The 19,803-nt window shown below is 39.2% G+C and overlaps 1 protein-coding gene across 1 annotated transcript in view; it reads left to right on the plus strand.

Moving 5' to 3' along the window:
• The window catches only part of LOC128645337 (histamine N-methyltransferase A), a 49,233-nt gene that overhangs the window by 16,111 nt on the left and 13,319 nt on the right, over window positions 1-19,803 (plus strand). Inside the window, exons 4-6 of the mRNA XM_053698259.1 lie at window positions 9,619-9,726; window positions 10,865-10,995; window positions 16,493-16,586. Coding sequence (XP_053554234.1) covers window positions 9,619-9,726; window positions 10,865-10,995; window positions 16,493-16,586 — 333 coding nt within the window. The remainder of the gene's footprint in view (window positions 1-9,618; window positions 9,727-10,864; window positions 10,996-16,492; window positions 16,587-19,803) is intronic.

A 19,803-nucleotide genomic window follows, 5' to 3' on the forward strand; every position in this document is an offset into this window, starting at 1 on the left:
AAAAATGAAGAAATGAACAGCAGCCAATCAGCATCAGCAGTGCTGAGGTCATGAACTCTTACTATGATCTCATGAGATTTGACTTAACTCTCATGAGATTTCATAGTAAGCTTCCTTTACCTGATTGGTGAAATAATATGAGAGTGCACAATGCTAGTCCCTTCAGATGTCCCAGGACAAACACACTAAAATGCTGCTTAGAAATCATTTACAATGGGAGGTGGCTACTGAGGAACTTTTGAGGTAAAATATCTTTCTTTTTTACATAGAGATGTTCAGGTGATATTTTCTAATCAGCTTTTTACAGCTATGCTGCATCACTTTCAAGTGTTTAAACATTTGGGTATTATGGCCCTTTAAACCCCTTAATGACCACAGCACTTTTCCATTTTCTGTCCGTTTGGGACCAAGGCTATTTTTACATTTTTGCGGTGTTTGTGTTTAGCTGTAATTTTCCTCTTACTCATTTACTGTACCCACACATATTATATACCGTTTTTCTCGCCATTAAATGGTCTTTCTAAAGATACCATTATTTTCATCATATCTTATAATTTACTATAAAAAAAATTATAAAATATGAGGAAAAATGGAAAAAACACACTTTTTCTAACTTTGACCCCAAAAATCTGTTACATATCTACAACCACCAAAAAACACCCATGCTAAATAGTTTCTAAATTTTGTCCTGAGTTTAGAAATACCCAATGTTTACATGTTCTTTGCTTTTTTTGCAAGTTATAGGGCAATAAATACAAGTAGCAGTTTGCTATTTCCAAACCATTTTTTTTCAAAATTAGCGCTAATTACATTAGAACACTAATATCTTTCAGGAATCCCTGAATATCCATTGACATGTATATATTTTTTTTTAGTAGACATCCCAAAGTATTGATCTAGGCCCATTTTGGTATATTTCATTCCACCATTCCCCCGCCAAATGCGATCAAATACAAAAAATCATTCACTTTTTCACAAATTTTTTCACAAACCTTCGGTGTCTCACTGAAATTATTTACAAACAGCTTGTGCAATTATGGCATAAATGGTTGTAAATTCTTCTCTGGGATCCCCTTTGTTCAGAAATAGCAGACATATATGGCTTTGGCGTTGCTTTTTGGTAATTAGAAGGTCGCTAAATGCCACTGCGCACCACACGTGTATTATGCCCAGCAGTTAAGGGGTTAATTAGGGAGCTTGTATGGTTAATTTTAGCTTTAGTATAGTGTAGTACACAACCCAAAGTATTGATCTAGGCCCATTTTGGTATATTTCATGCCACCATTTTACCGCCAAATGCGATCAAATTTTTTAAAAAAAGTTACATTTCTCCAACATAGGTGTGTCCGGTCCACGGCGTCATCCTTACTTGTGGGATATTCTCTTCCCCAACAGGAAATGGCAAAGAGCCCAGCAAAGCTGGTCACATGATCCCTCCTAGGCTTCGCCTTCCCTAGTCATTCTCTTTGCCGTTGCACAGGCAACATCTCCACGGAGATGGCTCAGAGTTTTTTGGTGTTTAAATGTAGTTTTTATTCTTCAATCAAGAGTTTGTTATTTTAAAATATTGCTGGTATGTACTATTTACTCTGAAACAGAAAAGAGATGAAGATTTCTGTTTGTAAGAGGAAAATGATTTTAGCAACCGTTACTAAAATCGATGGCTGTTTCCACACAGGACTGTTGAGAGGAATTAACTTCAGTTGGGGGAAACAGTGAGCAGACTTTGGCTGCTTGAGGTATGACACATTTCTAACAAGACTTGGTAATGCTGGAAGCTGTCATTTTCCCTATGGGATCCGGTAAGCCATTTTCTTAATTTTCAATATAAGAATAAAGGGCTTCACAAGGGCTTTAAAGACTGGTAGACATTTTTCTGGGCCAAAACGATTACTTTATAAGCATATTTAATGGTTTATAACTTTGGAGAGTTATTTTAATCTTGGGAATTCTGTTAAAAAAACGGCAGGCACTGTATTGGACACCTTTTTCACTGGGGGCCTTTTCTAGTCATAGGCAGAGCCTCATTTTCGCGCCACTAATGCGCAGTTGTTTTTGAGAAGCAAGGCATGCAGATGCATGTGTGAGGAGCTCAGATCCACTGAAAAAGCTTATTGAAGGCGTCATTTGGTATCGTATTCCCCTCTGGGCTTGGTTGGGTCTCAGCAAAGCAGATACCAGGGACTGTATAGGGGTTAAATGTAAAAACGGCTCCGGTTCCGTTATTTTAAGAGTTAAAGCTTTCAATACTTTTAAGGCTTTATGACACTGTGGTGAAATTTTGGTGAATTTTGAACAGTTCCTTCATACTTTTGCGTATATTCAGTAAAAAAGTGTGTTCAGTTTAAAATTTAAAGAGACAGTAACGGTTTTATTTTAAAACGTTTTTTGTGCTTTGTTATCAAGTTTATGCCTATTAACATGTCTGAACTATCAGATAGACGATGTTCTGTATGTTCGGAAGCCAAGGTTCCTCTCCATTTAAATATATGTGATGAATGTGACAAACAAAGTAGGGACAATGATGCCACTGATAATAATGTTGCCCAAAATGATTCCTTAAGTGAGGGGAGTAAGCATGGTACTGCATCATCTCCTTCTATGTCGACACCAGTCTTGCCCACTCAGGAGGTCCCTAGTGCATCTAGTGCGCCAATCCTCCTTACTATGCAACAATTAACGGCTGTAATGGATAATTCTATTAAAAACATTTTAGCCAAAATGCCCACTTATCAGCGAAAGCGCGACTGCTCTGTTTTAGATACTGAAGAGCATGAGGACGCTGATGATAATGGTTCTGACATGCCCTTACACCTGTCTGAAGGGGCTAGGGAGGTTTTGTCTGAGGGAGAAATTTCAGATTCAGGAAAAATTTCTCAACAAGCTGAACCTGACGTTATTACATTCAAATTTAAATTGGAACATCTCCGCGCTCTGCTTAAGGAGGTGTTATCTACTCTGGATGATTGTGACAATTTGGTCATTCCAGAGAAATTATGTAAGATGGACAGGTTCCTAGAGGTCCCGGTGCCCCCCGAAGCTTTTCCTATACCCAAGCGGGTGGCGGACATTGTAAATAAAGAATGGGAAAGGCCCGGCATACCTTTTGTCCCTCCCCCTATATTTAAGAAATTATTTCCTATGGTCGACCCCAGGAAGGACTTATGGCAGACAGTCCCCAAGGTCGAGGGGGCGGTTTCTACTCTAAACAAACGCACCACTATCCCTATAGAAGATAGTTGTGCTTTCAAAGATCCTATGGATAAAAAATTAGAGGGTTTGCTTAAAAAGATGTTTGTTCAGCAAGGTTACCTTCTACAACCAATTTCATGCATTGTTCCTGTCACTACAGCAGCGTGTTTCTGGTTCGAGGAACTAGAAAAGTCGCTCAATAAAGCATCTTCTTATGAGGAGGTTATGGACAGAGTTCATGCACTTAAGTTGGCTAACTCTTTTACCTTATACGCCACTTTGCAATTAGCTAGATTAGCGGCGAAAAATTCAGGTTTTGCTATTGTGGCGCGCAGAGCGCTTTGGCTGAAGTCTTGGTCAGCGGATGTGTCCTCCAAGAACAAATTGCTTAACATCCCTTTCAAGGGGAAGACGCTGTTTGGCCCTGACTTGAAAGAGATTATTTCAGACATCACTGGGAGAAAGGGCCACGCCCTTCCTCAGGATAGGTCTTTTAAGGCTAAAAATAAAACAAATTTTCGTCCCTTTCGCAGAAACGGACCAGCCTCAAATTCTACATCCTCTAAGCAAGAGGGTAATTCTTCTCAAACCAAGCCAGCCTGGAGACCGATGCAAGGCTGGAACAAAGGTAAGCAGGCCAAGAAGCCCGCTACCGCTACCAAGACAGCATGAGATGCTGGCCCCCGATCCGGGACCGGATCTGGTGGGGGGCAGACTCTCTCTCTTCGCTCAGGCTTGGGCAAGAGATGTTCAGGATCCTTGGGCACTAGAAATAGTTTCTCAAGGTTATCTCCTGGAATTCAAGGAACTACCCCCAAGGGGAAGGTTCCACAGGTCTCAATTGTCTTCAGACCAAATAAAAAGACAGGCATTCTTACATTGTGTAGAAGACCTGTTAAAAATGGGAGTGATTCATCCTGTTCCATTAGGAGAACAAGGGATGGGGTTTTACTCCAATCTGTTCATAGTTCCCAAAAAAGAGGGAACATTCAGGCCAATTTTGGATCTCAAGATCCTAAACAAATTTCTCAGGGTTCCATCGTTCAAAATGGAAACCATTCGGACAATTCTTCCTACCATCCAGGAAGGTCAATTCATGACCACGGTGGATTTAAAGGATGCGTATCTACATATTCCTATCCACAAGGAACATCATCGGTTCCTAAGATTCGCCTTTCTGGACAAGCATTACCAGTTTGTGGCACTTCCATTCGGTTTAGCCACTGCTCCAAGAATTTTCACAAAGGTACTAGGGTCCCTTCTAGCGGTGCTAAGGCCAAGGGGCATTGCAGTAGTACCCTACTTGGACGACATACTGATTCAAGCGTCGTCTCTGCCACAAGCAAAGGCTCATACGGACATTGTCCTAGCCTTTCTCAGATCTCACGGGTGGAAAGTGAACGTAGAAAAAAGTTCTCTATTCCCGTCAACAAGAGTTCCCTTCTTGGGAACAATAATAGACTCCTTAGAAATGAAGATTTTTCTGACAGAAGCCAGAAAATCAAAACTTCTAAGCTCTTGTCAAGTACTTCATTCTGTTCTTCTTCCTTCCATAGCGCAGTGCATGGAAGTAATAGGTTTGATGGTTGCGGCAATGGACATAGTTCCTTTTGCGCGAATTCATCTAAGACCATTACAACTGTGCATGCTCAGACAGTGGAATGGGGATTATACAGACTTGTCCCCGACGATCCAAGTAGATCAGAGGACCAGAGATTCACTCCGTTGGTGGCTGACCCTGGACAACCTGTCCCAAGGGATGAGCTTCAGAAGACCAGAGTGGGTCATTGTAACGACCGACGCCAGTCTGGTGGGCTGGGGCGCGGTCTGGAAACACCTGAAAGCTCAGGGTCTATGGTCTCGGGAAGAATCTCTTCTCCCGATAAACATTCTGGAACTGAGAGCGATATTCAATGCTCTCATGGCTTGGCCTCAACTAGCAAAGGCCAAATTCATAAGGTTTCAATCAGACAACATGACGACTGTTGCATATATCAACCATCAGGGGGGAACAAGGAGTTCCCTGGCGATGGAAGAAGTGACCAAAGTAATTCAATGGGCGGAGATCCACTCCTGCCACTTGTCTGCAATCCACATCCCAGGAGTGGAAAATTGGGAAGCGGATTTTCTGAGTCGTCAGACATTTCATCCGGGGGAGTGGGAACTCCATTCGGAAATCTTTGCCCACATAACTCAATTATGGGGCATTCCAGACATGGATCTGATGGCGTCTCGTCAGAACTTCAAGGTTCCTTGCTACGGGTCCAGATCCAGGGATCCCAAGGCGACTCTAGTAGATGCACTAGTAGCGCCCTGGACCTTCAACCTAGCTTATGTGTTCCCACCGTTTCCTCTCATCCCCAGGCTGGTAGCCAGGATCAATCAGGAGAGGGCTTCGGTGATCTTGATAGCTCCAGCGTGGCCACGCAGAACTTGGTATGCAGACCTGGTGAATATGTCATCGGCTCCACCATGGAAGCTACCTTTGAGACGGGACCTTCTTGTTCAAGGTCCGTTCGAACATCCGAATCTGGTCTCACTCCAACTGACTGCTTGGAGATTGAACGCTTGATTTTATCAAAGCGTGGTTTCTCAGATTCTGTCATTGATACTCTTATTCAGGCTAGAAAGCCTGTAACTAGAAAAATTTACCATAAAGTATGGAAGAAATATATCTGTTGGTGCGAATCGAAAGGATTCCCATGGAACAGGGTAAAAATTCCTAAGATTCTATCCTTTCTACAAGAGGGTTTGGAGAAAGGATTATCTGCAAGTTCCTTGAAGGGACAGATTTCTGCTTTATCTGTTTTACTTCACAAAAAGCTGGCGGCTGTGCCAGATGTTCAGGCTTTTGTTCAGGCTCTGGTTAGAATCAAGCCTGTTTACAAACCTTTGACTCCTCCTTGGAGTCTCAATTTAGTTCTTTCAGTTCTTCAAGGGGTTCCGTTTGAACCCTTACATTCCGTAGATATTAAGTTATTATCTAGGAAAGTTTTGTTTTTGGTTGCAATTTCTTCTGCTAGAAGAGTTTCAGAGTTATCTGCTCTGCAGTGTTCTCCTCCTTATCTGGTGTTCCATGCAGATAAGGTGGTTTTGCGTACTAAACCTGGTTTTCTTCCGAAAGTTGTTTCTAACAAAAATATTAACCAGGAGATAGTTGTGCCTTCTTTGTGTCCGAATCCAGTTTCAAAGAAGGAACGTTTGTTGCACAATTTGGATGTAGTTTGTGCTCTAAAATTCTATTTAGAGGCTACAAAGGATTTCAGACAAACGTCTTCCTTGTTTGTTGTTTATTCTGGTAAAAGGAGAGGTCAAAAAGCAACTTCTACCTCTCTCTCTTTTTGGCTTAAAAGCATCATCCGATTGGCTTATGAGACTGCCGGACGGCAGCCTCCTGAAAGAATCACAGCTCATTCCACTAGGGCTGTGGCTTCCACATGGGCCTTCAAGAACGAGGCTTCTGTTGATCAGATATGTAAGGCAGCGACTTGGTCTTCACTGCACACTTTTACCAAATTTTACAAATTTGATACTTTTGCTTCTTCTGAGGCTATTTTTGGGAGAAAGGTTTTGCAAACCGTGGTGCCTTCCATCTAGGTGACCTGATTTGCTCCCTCCCATCATCCGTGTCCTAAAGCTTTGGTATTGGTTCCCACAAGTAAGGATGATGCCGTGGACCGGACACACCTATGTTGGAGAAAACAGAATTTATGTTTACCTGATAAATTACTTTCTCCAACGGTGTGTCCGGTCCACGGCCCGCCCTGGTTTTTTAATCAGGTCTGATGATTTATTTTCTCTAACTACAGTCACCACGGTATCATATGATTTCTCCTATGCAAATATTCCTCCTTTACGTCGGTCGAATGACTGGGGAAGGCGGAGCCTAGGAGGGATCATGTGACCAGCTTTGCTGGGCTCTTTGCCATTTCCTGTTGGGGAAGAGAATATCCCACAAGTAAGGATGACGCCGTGGACCGGACACACCGTTGGAGAAAGTAATTTATCAGGTAAACATAAATTCTGTTTTTTCACAATTTTAGGTTTCTCACTGAAAACATTTACAAACAGTTTGTGCAATTATGGTACAAATGGTTGTAAATGCTTCTCTGGGATCTCCCTTGTTCAGAAATAGCAGACATATATGACTTTGGTGTTGCTTTCTGGTAATTAGAAGACCGCTAAATGCTGCTGCGCCTCACACGTGTATTATGCCTAGCAGTGAAGGGGTTAATTAGGGAGTTTGTAGGGAGCTTGCAGGGTTAATTTTAGCTTTAGTGTAGAGATCAGCCTCCCACCTGACACATCCCACCCCCTGATCCCTCCCAAACAGCTCCCTTCCCTCCCCCACCCCACAATTGTCCCCGACCATCTTAAGTACTGGCAGAAAGTCTGCCAGTACTAAAATAAAAAAATTTTTTTTTTTAGCATATTTACATATGCTACTGTGTAGGATCCCCCCCTTGGCCCCCAACTTCCCTGATCCCCCCAAAACCGCTCTCTAACCCTCCCCTCTGCCTTATTGGGGGCCATCTTGGGTACTGGCAGCTGTCTGCCAGTACCCAGTTTGCAAAAAAATATGTTTTATTTTATTTTTTACCCGGTTTTTCTGTAGTGTAGCTTCCCCCTCCCCACAGCCCAACACCCACCACCTAACTGATTTATTTTTTTCATTTGATTTATTTATTTTATGCAATTTTTTTATCATTTTCCTACAATTTTTTTCTGTAGTGTAGCGGTTCCCACCCGCTCCCTCCCCGTGCACGCGCCCGCCCCCGCCCTCCTGTGCACGTGCACGCGTCAGTGTGCGCCCCCTGGCCTCCCCGCCCACGATCCCGCCCCCCTCCATATCACGAAGGGCCATCGATGGCCGCCACCCGCCTCCCGGTCCGGCTCCCACCCACCAACGCTATAAGCCACCGATCTCCAGTGCAGAGAGGGCCACAGAGTGGCTCTCTCTGCACCGGATGGCTTAAAACGGTTATTGCAGGATGCCTCCATATCGAGGCATCACTGCAATAACCGGAAAGCAGCTGGAAGTGAGCAGGATCGCTTCCAGCTGCTTTCCACACCGAGGACGTGCAGGGTACGTTCTCAGGCGTTAACTGCCTTCTTTTTTGAGGACGTACCCTGCACGTCCTCGGTCGTTAAGGGGTTAATATGTAAGGCTTAATGCCGGGCAGGTATAGTGATGGGATCTAAGTAGTTTCTGATAATGTACCCCAAAATATGTACATTTGTCTTACAGTTAGCAAGCAAAAGTATAAAGCAATGTTAAGGTAAAGTAGCTCAGCAAAATTTATGATAAGCAGGTAATAGCATTAGTACTGTAGGTCGCTGTATGAGTTGTTAGAGTCCCTTTCAGTTAGTCATACATGCATGAAATATATATGGCTTATATATTTCATGCATGTATGACTAACTGAAAGGGACTCTAACAACTCATACAGCGACCTACAGTACTAATGCTATTACCTGCTTATCATAAATTTTGCTGAGCTACTTTACCATAACATTGCTTTATACTTTTGCTTGCTAACTGTAAGACAAATGTACATATTTTGGGGTACATTATCAGAAACTACTTAGATCCCATCACTATACCTGCCCGGCATTAAGCCTTACATATTAAGGTGCCGTATGCAGCAGGGTGTAGTAGTCTGACTAAGGTTTCCCACGAAAAATACCCCATTTACATCTTAGTATGTATATTGAGATATCAATGTTCGTTATGATATAAGAGGACAGTAGGTTACTTTATCCGCTGCTAAATTGTCATATCATCTAACTACTTAGCATGTGAATTTTTTTCTGTTCAAGGATGAACACTAACCCCTGACCGGTCAGGTTTGCATATTGTTATTTCTATGTAATTTATTTCGCTATATACATTGTTTGGTTACTTGTGTATTAACCTATTGTTAGAAGGTACCTGAGATAAACTAGTCTTGAAGTTATAGGTGCCAGAGATGAATCTCTCTTGTAGCTACTTAAGCTTTAAATTTTGTATACACCTTAAATATATTTTCTTGAGCTAAATAAAAACTTTTTTAAAAAAGAGTACTGTATTCCCTGTCTTTTATCCTGGTATTCATTTTTTCCAGGATTTATTCTTTCTCTTTGAACTCATGCAATATTTCAGAATATGTTTGGATTTTGGAATTCCGGATTTGAGAATTAGCACCTGTAATATTTTCAGATAGATTATAATGCAACCCAAATTTTCTCTATGAAAAAATATAAAGTATAAGTAGTATTAGTATGGTGTAAGACAAAACAGGAACTTCTGTAAAACAAGTCTGTTATACATTTTTAATTATTACACAAACTGTGTTTATATTGAGGGTCGAATCTAGTTGCAGATTTCTTATCAAGTGCATTTTATTAATATATTTTATTAACTATTATTTTAAAACCTAATTTTAGGTGAAATTGACCTGCAAATGTTGTCTAAAATACGAGCAAGATATCCAGGAGCTGTGATTAATAACAATATCATTGAGCCCAGTGCAGAACAAATATTGGGCTACAAGGGTAAGTGAGACCAGCAGCCTCAATAGGACAGTAAACACCTTGATAATGTAATATAAAATGTTTAGTTATGCATAGTAAACATACTTTGCAACATACTATTATAGTTTACTTTGCCCCCATTTCATGTAATTTAGATCTGCAAATTGAGCCTTTTCTAATTCTCAGAACTAAAAATTTATCGATGACGGGCGGACTTGATTCACTACAGTGAATCAGGTCCGCCCGCCATTTGAGAAATCGGCTCCTAAGTATCTACTTCAACTTGATACACCTCTCACAAGCTTTTCTTCCCTGTCAACCTTAACATGGGTTAACGTAACTTCAAAAGATAATTGCCGCCATGGACAAGAACCCCTGCCACTCAGCTGTGACAAGTTACCATAGCATAGGAGGGAAGGTGGAAGCTTTTTCCAGCTACTTGTCACCTGTATAACCTCTATTGGCTTATCTCCTTAGCCCTTACTTAGCACTCTTCCTAGGTCTGCTTGGAGGTCAATACTGCAAATTGTTATCACAATTGTTTCCATCATATTAGCTGTCATTTTTACCTTTCATTTAGTTTGGGCTGTGTTGAATGGTTCCTCCTATATATCATGGTGAGCTTGCTAAGCATTAAAACCATATAAAAATGATTGGTCTAAAAGTTTAATATACTACATACTACCACTAAAATATGAAGTAAAAATTGTAGGTGGTGCCTTTAATCTGTAATGTTGTATGAAGGGCTCTGAGATGCTATTAAATTGGCACTTTGTTTTCACAGTCTGAGTTTCCAGTGACAACAAAGAAAGATGGTTATTGTGTTACTACTTTTTGTGTGTACATATTTCAAGGCATTTGTATTGAAATTATGTCAATACATAGCACCCTATTTTGAAACTTTCCACAGATTTTTACCACCATACAATGAGATGATCTGCATCTTTACGTTTTGATCTACAGCTTTTCTTTATATCATTAAAAACAAAACAAATGAGCTGTACTCAGTATGTTTAATCTATTTTTTTCTTTTTAGCCTTCAATACTTTATTCTCATGTTAGTATCTTGTAAATTATTCCCTTTCACTGGATGTTGAAAACACTGAGATCTGACCTTTGGTTTTATGGCTGTAAATAAATGATACTCTGTGTGTTTCAGAACGTGTTGCAAAGGCTCCAAATCTCAATGATATAACTTTTAGCTGGCACAAAAAAACGTCCTGTGAATATGAACGTGAGCTGAGTGTGATGAAAGAGCAAAAGAAATTTGACTTTATACATATGATTCAGGTAATTATTACTTTATAGATACTGATAAAGTACATTTGTTTTTCTACAAAGAAGCGGAATCTTATCAGCTAACCTGGGACACTGATGTATTGGTTTATCGTTATTCTTTCTTAACCAGTTAGGAGCCATGTTACCTTTTCATGCCTCTGGGCCAGATTACGAGTGGAGCGCTAACAGTTGCGCGTGAGCGATAAGGGGTTTATCATGGGTGTTTGTGCTTGTTTTTTTTTTTTAACTCGTATCTCAAGTTGAAAGTAAATGCATTGCGCGCCGGGTTAGCGCATCCTCAGAGCTCTGGTTAACTGTAAGGGCTCATAGACATGAGGTCTCAGGCAAAGGGCTTTAAAATAGAGATACATACATATACATGTCTAAAGATGTATATGTATGTGTATATATATATATATATGTTTATATGTTCTATTTATATGTGTACATATGTATTTACAGACATATATACACATACATATGTATACATATATAGACATATACCTCTGATGAAGCGCAGGTACGCCTGCGCGAAACATGTCAGGTGTTCTGATTTCTGACTTTGTCTAAACTTGTGGATTAATAAAACCTCCTTGACTATAAAAGGCACTTTGATTGCCCGTGCAGTGTTTGCTTTCGTTATACTTATAGATAGGCTGACCATATTGCCGCTTTAAGAAGGAACACATATGAAAAATACATATGTGAGGGTTCTTATACAAAACCATTTCTTTAAACAGCCCTGAAAACAGCCCTGACATATGTATTTTTCATATGTGTCCCTTTTTAAAGCGGCAATATGGTCAGCCTACTTATAGACATATATGTGTGTGTGTATATATATATATATATATATATATATATATATATATATATATATATATATATATATATATATATATAGTGTGTGAATTGGATCCCTTTGCAATTAAGTTGATGAAAACATGTAAAATCATATCTATGCAATATTCATATTTAATATGTGTTATACTGTGTATTTACCGTAAATATTTCACATTTCAATGTTCTGCACACAGAATAATATGTTCTATGTATTTGTAATATATATTCCTATATATATATCTGCATATATCTATATCTATATATAATCATGTGTGTGTATATATATATATATATATATATATATATATATATATATATATATATATATATATATATAGATAGATGATAGATAGATATAGATATATATCTGTGCAAAAACCATCAGGTATGTATAGAAATATGTATTTAAGAATAAACAGAACATATTCTTCTATGTTCAGAAAATTGGAATATGAAATATTCATATTTTCATGTTGGGTTAGCGAACTTGAGAATATGCAATCGTGTTTCTTTTAGGTTTTTTTCCACTTGTTCCATTGGCTTCTATGGGGGGGGAATAGGTTCTCGTCCAGCAATATTCTAAGTTCGGCTTTTTAAGCATGTCGGATTAGCATGCAAGCAAAAACAGTTTCCTTTTAACTCTTTATTTTTTACCTAAAATGATAATTTTGCTTCAACCAATGAAATCTGTCATGCTAATATGTGTTATGAGCACACTAGAGAAATTAATCTTTCTTTCTGCTTAGTCATAAGCCATGACCTTGAGACAATACATTTATTCATATATGGTTGTTTATAGAGAACATTATTTGAATTAAAAACATATGTTCAACATTTTTTACAACTCGGATACCATAGTGAGGGCAGTCTATGTTGAAAAAATACAAACCCCCAAGCTAAATTTACAAAAAATAACAAAAGTAAAATGACAGAAAAAATAAACAATGCTATCCAAAAAATAAATAAATAAACAAAGCTATCCAAAATAAAAAAATTAAACCTAAACTAATACCCCTATAAAAATAAAAAAAAACCTAATTTAATACTAAACTACCAATAGCCCTTTAAATGGCCTTTTTTTGGGCATTGCCCTAAGTTAAACAGCTCTTTTACCTCTAAAAAATACTAAGTTCCCCCCTAACAGTAAAATCCCCCCACCCACCAAACCCCCCAAAGTAAAAAAAACCTAACACTAAAAAACCCATAAATTACCTATTGCCCCTAAAGGGGCATTTGTATGAGCATTGCCCTTTTAAGGGCATTCAGCTCTTTTACTGCCCTTAAAAGGGCAATCAGCTCTTTTTCTAGCCTAAAAAAACCCTAATCTAAAAAACAAAAATTAAAATAAAAAAACCTAAACTTAAGCCCCAAATAGGTACTCACTGTTCCTGAAGTCCGGCGGAGAAGGTCTTCTTTCAGACGGATCCATCATCTTCAATCTTCATCCAGAGTGAAGGCGGCGTGGTGCGGAGGTGCCGAGCTGTGTTCCCCGATGCCTGGATCCTCAGCGGCAGTCCTCAATGGCGGCAGTCCTTGACGGCAGTCCTCGGCGGCGGGGGTCCTCGGTGGCGGCATTGCTCAGCGACATTGAGGCTCCTCTTTACCCTATGTCCGTCGCAGAACTGAAGATTGAATGCAAGATACCGCAATCAATTTTGGGTATTAAATATGGGGTACCTTGCATTCAATCTTCAGTGTGCGGCAGGCAATTGCATGAAAAGGAGCCTCCACTCCGCCGAGGACCACCGCCGCCGAGGATCCCCACATCTGGGAACAATTTAATTAAGTAGTTTGTTGTTTTTTCTTCTGAATATTTCGTGCGGGCGGTATGTTTTCTTTTTAATACTTATTGTGGACGGTTATTTTTTTTTGTAATATTTATTGCGGGCGGTTAGTTTTTTTTTTAATACTTATTGCGGGCGGTTAGTTTTATTTCAATACTTATTGCGGGCGGTTATTATTTTTTTTTAATGCTCCGTTTGCCTTTGCTGCATCCCGGTGGAGTCCAAAAATGTCAGGGTGGTGAAAAATTCCACCTGCATCCAGCATTTGTCAGTTGCGCAGCCAACATTCCTTTGAGGATGCATGCACAACTGGCAACGGCGACGGACGTGTTACAAACACAATTATAGTATAGATGCTTCCTCTGTGGCGGCTATGGGGTTGAAAATAGTCTCAATACTTTTTTAAGGTATTGATAAGTTTAACGCACAACAGACTAGAAACTTAACTGAAACATAACCATTCCTAGTACATATGACTTATCCCAAATATCAGTGTAGTGCTGTGAAGAATCCTAGGTTCTAAACACACCCTGTTTATCACTCTTTATAGCACTTTGTCACAGATAACAACCTGAACAAATGCCTAGTATCACATCCTATGACAGGTTCAGTGCACATTCACAGATAAATGGCATTGTTGTATTTTTATCAAGCTATATTGTGCACATCAGTTTAACATGCACAATAGAGAGCAGGAGCTGAACAGTGGCTGCATTGCTCTATATTATTCCTGAGAATTTTTATATTTAAATAACTAAACTGTGAAGAAACAAAAATTGCAAAAGTGTAAAGCTTTCATTTTCTGTTGTGTGCGCTTAACTAAAGGGCAAGATACACCTGTCAAAAAGCCAGTAACGCCCCTGATCTGGGAATGTACACTGCTTCTGTTATAAGGGCCGAATTATTAAACGGCGAGTGGACATAATTCACTGTGAGGAATCATGTCAACCCGAAAGCATACACTATCGTCATTTATCAATGCACAAGCATTTCTAGTAAAATGCTTGTGCAATGCTGTCCCCTGCCCAATCGTGGCCAATTGGCCGCTAGCAGGGGGTGTCAATCATGATTGCTGTCCGCCACTTCAGAGGTGGCGGGTCACTTAAGGAGCAGCGGTCTTACGACCGCTGATTGATAACTTAAGTTTCCAGCGAGCTGGAAACTTCGGGGGAAGATTGCAGCATCTGCTGCTTGTTAAATCTACCCCATAGAGTGCAAGAATACATGCATACCCAGTATATAGATGCAAAGATTTACCAACCAGCACATGTAATGGCATAAAATAAGAGAGCAGCATTAAAGGGACATTAAAAACTTTCAGATGGTAATATAAAATGATAAATCATATATAGAAAATAAGTCTGCAATATACTTTCATTATTTATTTTGTCCCCTTTTCCTGTAATTCCATTGTGAAATTGTGAGCTTTTCAGTTCCTGTTAGAAATGGAAATGCAGAACACTGTTATATTCCACACAGCCATTGGCTGCACACTCTAGTGCCCTATTGATAACTGTCCCTCATTGGCCACAGCAGAGAAGGTAACCTAAGTTACAACATGGCAGCTCCCATTGTTTTATAGACACTAAAACTTTACACTTATTTTGTCAATATTTAAACAACTAATGGAACTTTAAAAAATACATCTACGTGCTATTCTCAGACTAATATTTTCTTTGAATGCATAATTCTCACTTATTTAGTGTTTAATGTCACTTTAAAGATTGCTGTAGGTACAGGAGGAAAATGTTGAGTATTAGCCCTGCTATTACAGCAATTGAATGTCCATTTAATATTTTAAATATTTTCTGGAAATGTTCACATAGTCCTCTTATACTGGGTTAATAAAACAATCACCTCCACCATGGTTAATGCACCTCTGTAAAGTATAGAGCTATTAAAAACATTTCATATTGTCATATTTTGAGGGTACAGAAGTATTATTTGCTATTAATTAGCCCAAATATTGTGGCTGGGCTATAAGAGCTTGTTAAATAATTCAAAACCCTATCTATCTATCTATCTATCTATCTATCTATCTATCTATTATCTATCTATGTGTATGTGAGTATATATATATATATATATATATATATATATATATACATACACATATATACACAGGTAGCTCTCGGTTTACGCCAGGGTTAGGTTCCAGAAGGAATGGTTGTAAATCTAAACTGTTGTAAATTGAAACACAGTTTATAATGTAAGTCAATGGGAAGTGAGGGAGTTAGATTCCAGGCCCCTCTCAAAATTATCATAAGTAACACCTAATACATTATTTTTAAAGCTTTGAAATTACATTTTTTTACTTGCATTTTTCTGCAAACAGTTCTCTGCATTGTTAGAATGTTAGATAATATTGGGTCTGAACCTGTTCTATGCATTTCAATCTGCAGTGATTAATAGGCAGTTAGGCACCCTCACCTCAAGCAGCTGGACAGGAAGATAATAGGGAAGTGGCTGCTAGATCTTGTTGCTCAATAGGTCTGGTCTGCTCTGTGTACACAGATTAATTTCAGTCTGCTAAATTGCATATCTTTGCTGCAACACAAGCGGACAGCTCCACCTACTGGCTATTTTAATGAGTGCACTGCTTTTCAATGCTTTTCAATAGCTGACTGAAAAAAAAGGTTGTTATTCTGAAACGGCGCAAATTGAACCAGCGTAAACCGAGGGCGACCTGTATATATACTGTGTATGTGTGTGTGTATATATATATATATAATGTTTGTGTGCATATAAAAATGGGGAAGCGCCATGTTAGCCACTGTCTGTACTGAAGAGCCCACAGTTCTGTCTCTCTCTCGTTTTCTCTCTTTTTCTCTCTCGTACAGTTTGTTGAAATAATGAATTTTATTTTTTTTTTAAATTTACAGATGCTTTATTATGTAAAAGATATACCTGTCACATTATCGTTTGCTAGAAGCTGCCTGGCACCTAATGGAAAACTCATGATTATTCTTGTTTCTGGTAAGGAAAAAAGAAAAAAAAATAATTGTAATTTTAACATTACAATTTTAAATATTTAGGGGCAGATTATAAGTGGAATGCTAATTAACGCTCCTGCTTTTAACACACGTCAAAATGCTGAACTTATGCGTTCACGTATTCCCCCATAGAAGAAAATGGAGGGAAAAAAAGTGGAAAAAAACACCCCATTCTCATGCAAACCCGACATGAAAATATGAATATTTCACGTTCCAATGTTCTTCACATACAAGAATATCTTCTATTTATTCATAAATAAAAATTTCTACATATACCTGATGGTATTTTTTTGTTGCAATATCAATATATATCTATATATCTATCTATAGATGATGACATATAGGTATATATATATATATATATATATATATATATATATATATATATATATATATATATATATGAATATCTATTTAAAATACTTAGAACATATTTTGCAGAACATTGTAATATGATATATTTACACTAAATACATAGTTAAAACCTTTATTAAATATGAATATTGGACAAATATGCTTTTACATGTTTTATCTACTTAAAGGGACATGGAACCCAATTTCTCCAACATAGGTGTGTCCGGTCCACGGCGTCATCCTTACTTGTGGGATATTCTCTTCCCCAACAGGAAATGGCAAAGAGCCCAGCAAAGCTGGTCATATGATCCCTCCTAGGCTCCGCCTACCCCAGTCATTCTCTTTGCCGTTGCACAGGCAACATCTCCATGGAGATGGCTAAGAGTTTTTTGGTGTTTAAATGTAGTTTTATTCTTCAATCAAGTGTTTGTTATTTTAAAATAGTGCTGGTATGTACTATTTACTCTGAAACAGAAAAGAGAAGAAGATTTCTGTTTGTGAGAGGAAGATGATTTTAGCAGACGTTACTAAAATCGATTGCTGTTTCCACACAGGACTGTTGAGATGAAGTAACTTCAGTTGGGGGAAGCAGTTGGCAGACTTTTCTGCCTGAGGTATGATGGCCACATTTCTAACACGACGTGTTAATGCTGGAAGGCTGTCATTTTCCCTATGGGGACCGGTAAGCCATTTTCTTAGATTAAGTATAAGAATAAAGGCTTTATAAGGGCTTAAAAAACTGGTAGACATTTTTCTGGGCTAAAACGATTACTTGCTAAGCATATTTAACAGATTATAGCGCTTTATAGTTATTATAATCTTGGGGATTGTTGTTAAAAAACGGCAGGCACTGTATGGACACCTTTTTCAGATGGGGGCCTTCTCTAGTCATAGGCAGAGCCTCATTTTCGCGCCACTAATGCGCAGTTGTTTTTGGAAGGCAAGGCATGCAGATGCATGTGTGAGGAGCTAAGATCCACTGAAAAAGCTTATAGAAGGCGTCATTTGGTATCGTATTCCCCTCTGGGCTTGGTTGGGTCTCAGCAAAGCAGATTCCTGGGACTGTATAGGGGTTAAATGTAACGGTTCCGTTATTTTAAGGGTTAAAGCTTTCAAATTTGGTGTGCAATACTTTTAAGGCTTTAAGACACTGTGGTGAAATTTTGGTGAATTTTGAACAATTGCTTCATACTTTTTCGCATATTCAGTAATAAAGTGTGTTCTGTTTAAAATTTAAAGTGACAGTAACGGTTTTATTTTAAAACTTTTTTTGTGCTTTGTTGACAAGTTTAAGCCTGTTTAACATGTCTGAACCATCAGATAAACGATGTTCTATATGTATGAAAGCCAATGTGTCTCCCCATTTAAATATATGTGATAATTGTGACATGGTGTCCAAACAAAGTAGGGACAATGATGCCACAGATAATAATAGTGCCAAAGATGATTCTTCAGATGAGGGGAGTAAGCATGGTACTGCATCACCCCCTTCTGTGTCTACACCAGTTTTGCCCACACAAGAGGCTCCTAGTACATCTAGTGCGCCAATACTTATTACTATGCAACAATTAACGGCTGTTATGGATAATTCTATTAAAAATATTTTATCTAAAATGCCTACTTATCAAAGAAAACGCGATTGCTCTGTTTTAAACACTGAAGAGCAAGAGGACGCTGATGATAACGCTTCTGACATACCCTCACACCAATCTGAAGGGGCCAGGAGGGAGGTTTTGTCTGAGGGAGAAATTTCAGATTCAGGGAAAATTTCTCAACAAGCTGAACCTGATGTTGTAACATTTAAATTTAAATTAGAACATCTCCGCGCACTGCTTAAGGAGGTATTATCTACTCTGGATGATTGTGACAATTTGGTCATTCCAGAGAAATTATGTAAGATGGACAAGTTCCTAGAGGTTCCGGTGCCCCCAATGTTTTTCCTATACCCAAGCGGGTGGCGGACATAGTAAACAAGGAATGGGAAAGGCCCGGCATACCTTTTGTGCCTCCCCCTATATTTAAGAAATTATTTCCTATAGTCGACCCCAGAAAGGACTTATGGCAGACAGTCCCTAAGGTCGAGGGGGCGGTCTCTACTCTAAACAAACGCACTACTATTCCCATAGAAGATAGTTGTGCTTTTAAAGATCCTATGGATAAAAGATTAGAGGGTTTGCTTAAAAGAATGTTAGTTCAGCAAGGTTACCTTCTTCAACCAATTTCATGCATTGTTCCTGTCACTACGGCAGCGTGTTTCTGGTTCGAAGAACTAGAAAAGTCGCTCGATAAGGAATCTTCGTATGAGGAGATTATGGACAGAGTTCATGCACTTAAATTGGCTAACTCTTTTATTCTAGATGCCGCTTTGCAATTAGCGAGATTAGCGGCGAAAAATTCAGGGTTTGCTATCGTGGCGCGCAGAGCGCTCTGGCTAAAGTCTTGGTCAGCGGATGTGTCTTCCAAGACAAAATTGCTTAACATCCCTTTCAAGGGCAAAACACTGTTTGGTCCTGATTTGAAAGAGATTATTTCAGACATCACCGGAGGAAAGGGCCACGCCCTTCCTCAGGATAGGTCTTTTAAGGCTAGAAATAAGCCTAATTTCCGTCCCTTTCGCAGAAATGGACCAGCCTCTACTTCTACATCCTCTAAGCAAGAGGGTAATACTTCTCAACCCAAACCAGCCTGGAGACCGATGCAAGGCTGGAACAAGGGTAAGCAGGCCAAGAAGCCTGCCACTGCTACCAAAACAGCATGAAGGGATGGCCCCCGATCCGGGACCGGATCTGGTGGGGGGCAGACTTTCTCTCTTTGCTCAGGCCTGGGCAAGAGATGTTCAGGATCCT

The sequence above is a fragment of the Bombina bombina genome, chromosome 1 (genome assembly GCF_027579735.1).
Source record: "Bombina bombina isolate aBomBom1 chromosome 1, aBomBom1.pri, whole genome shotgun sequence".
NCBI classification, from domain to species: domain Eukaryota; kingdom Metazoa; phylum Chordata; class Amphibia; order Anura; family Bombinatoridae; genus Bombina; species Bombina bombina.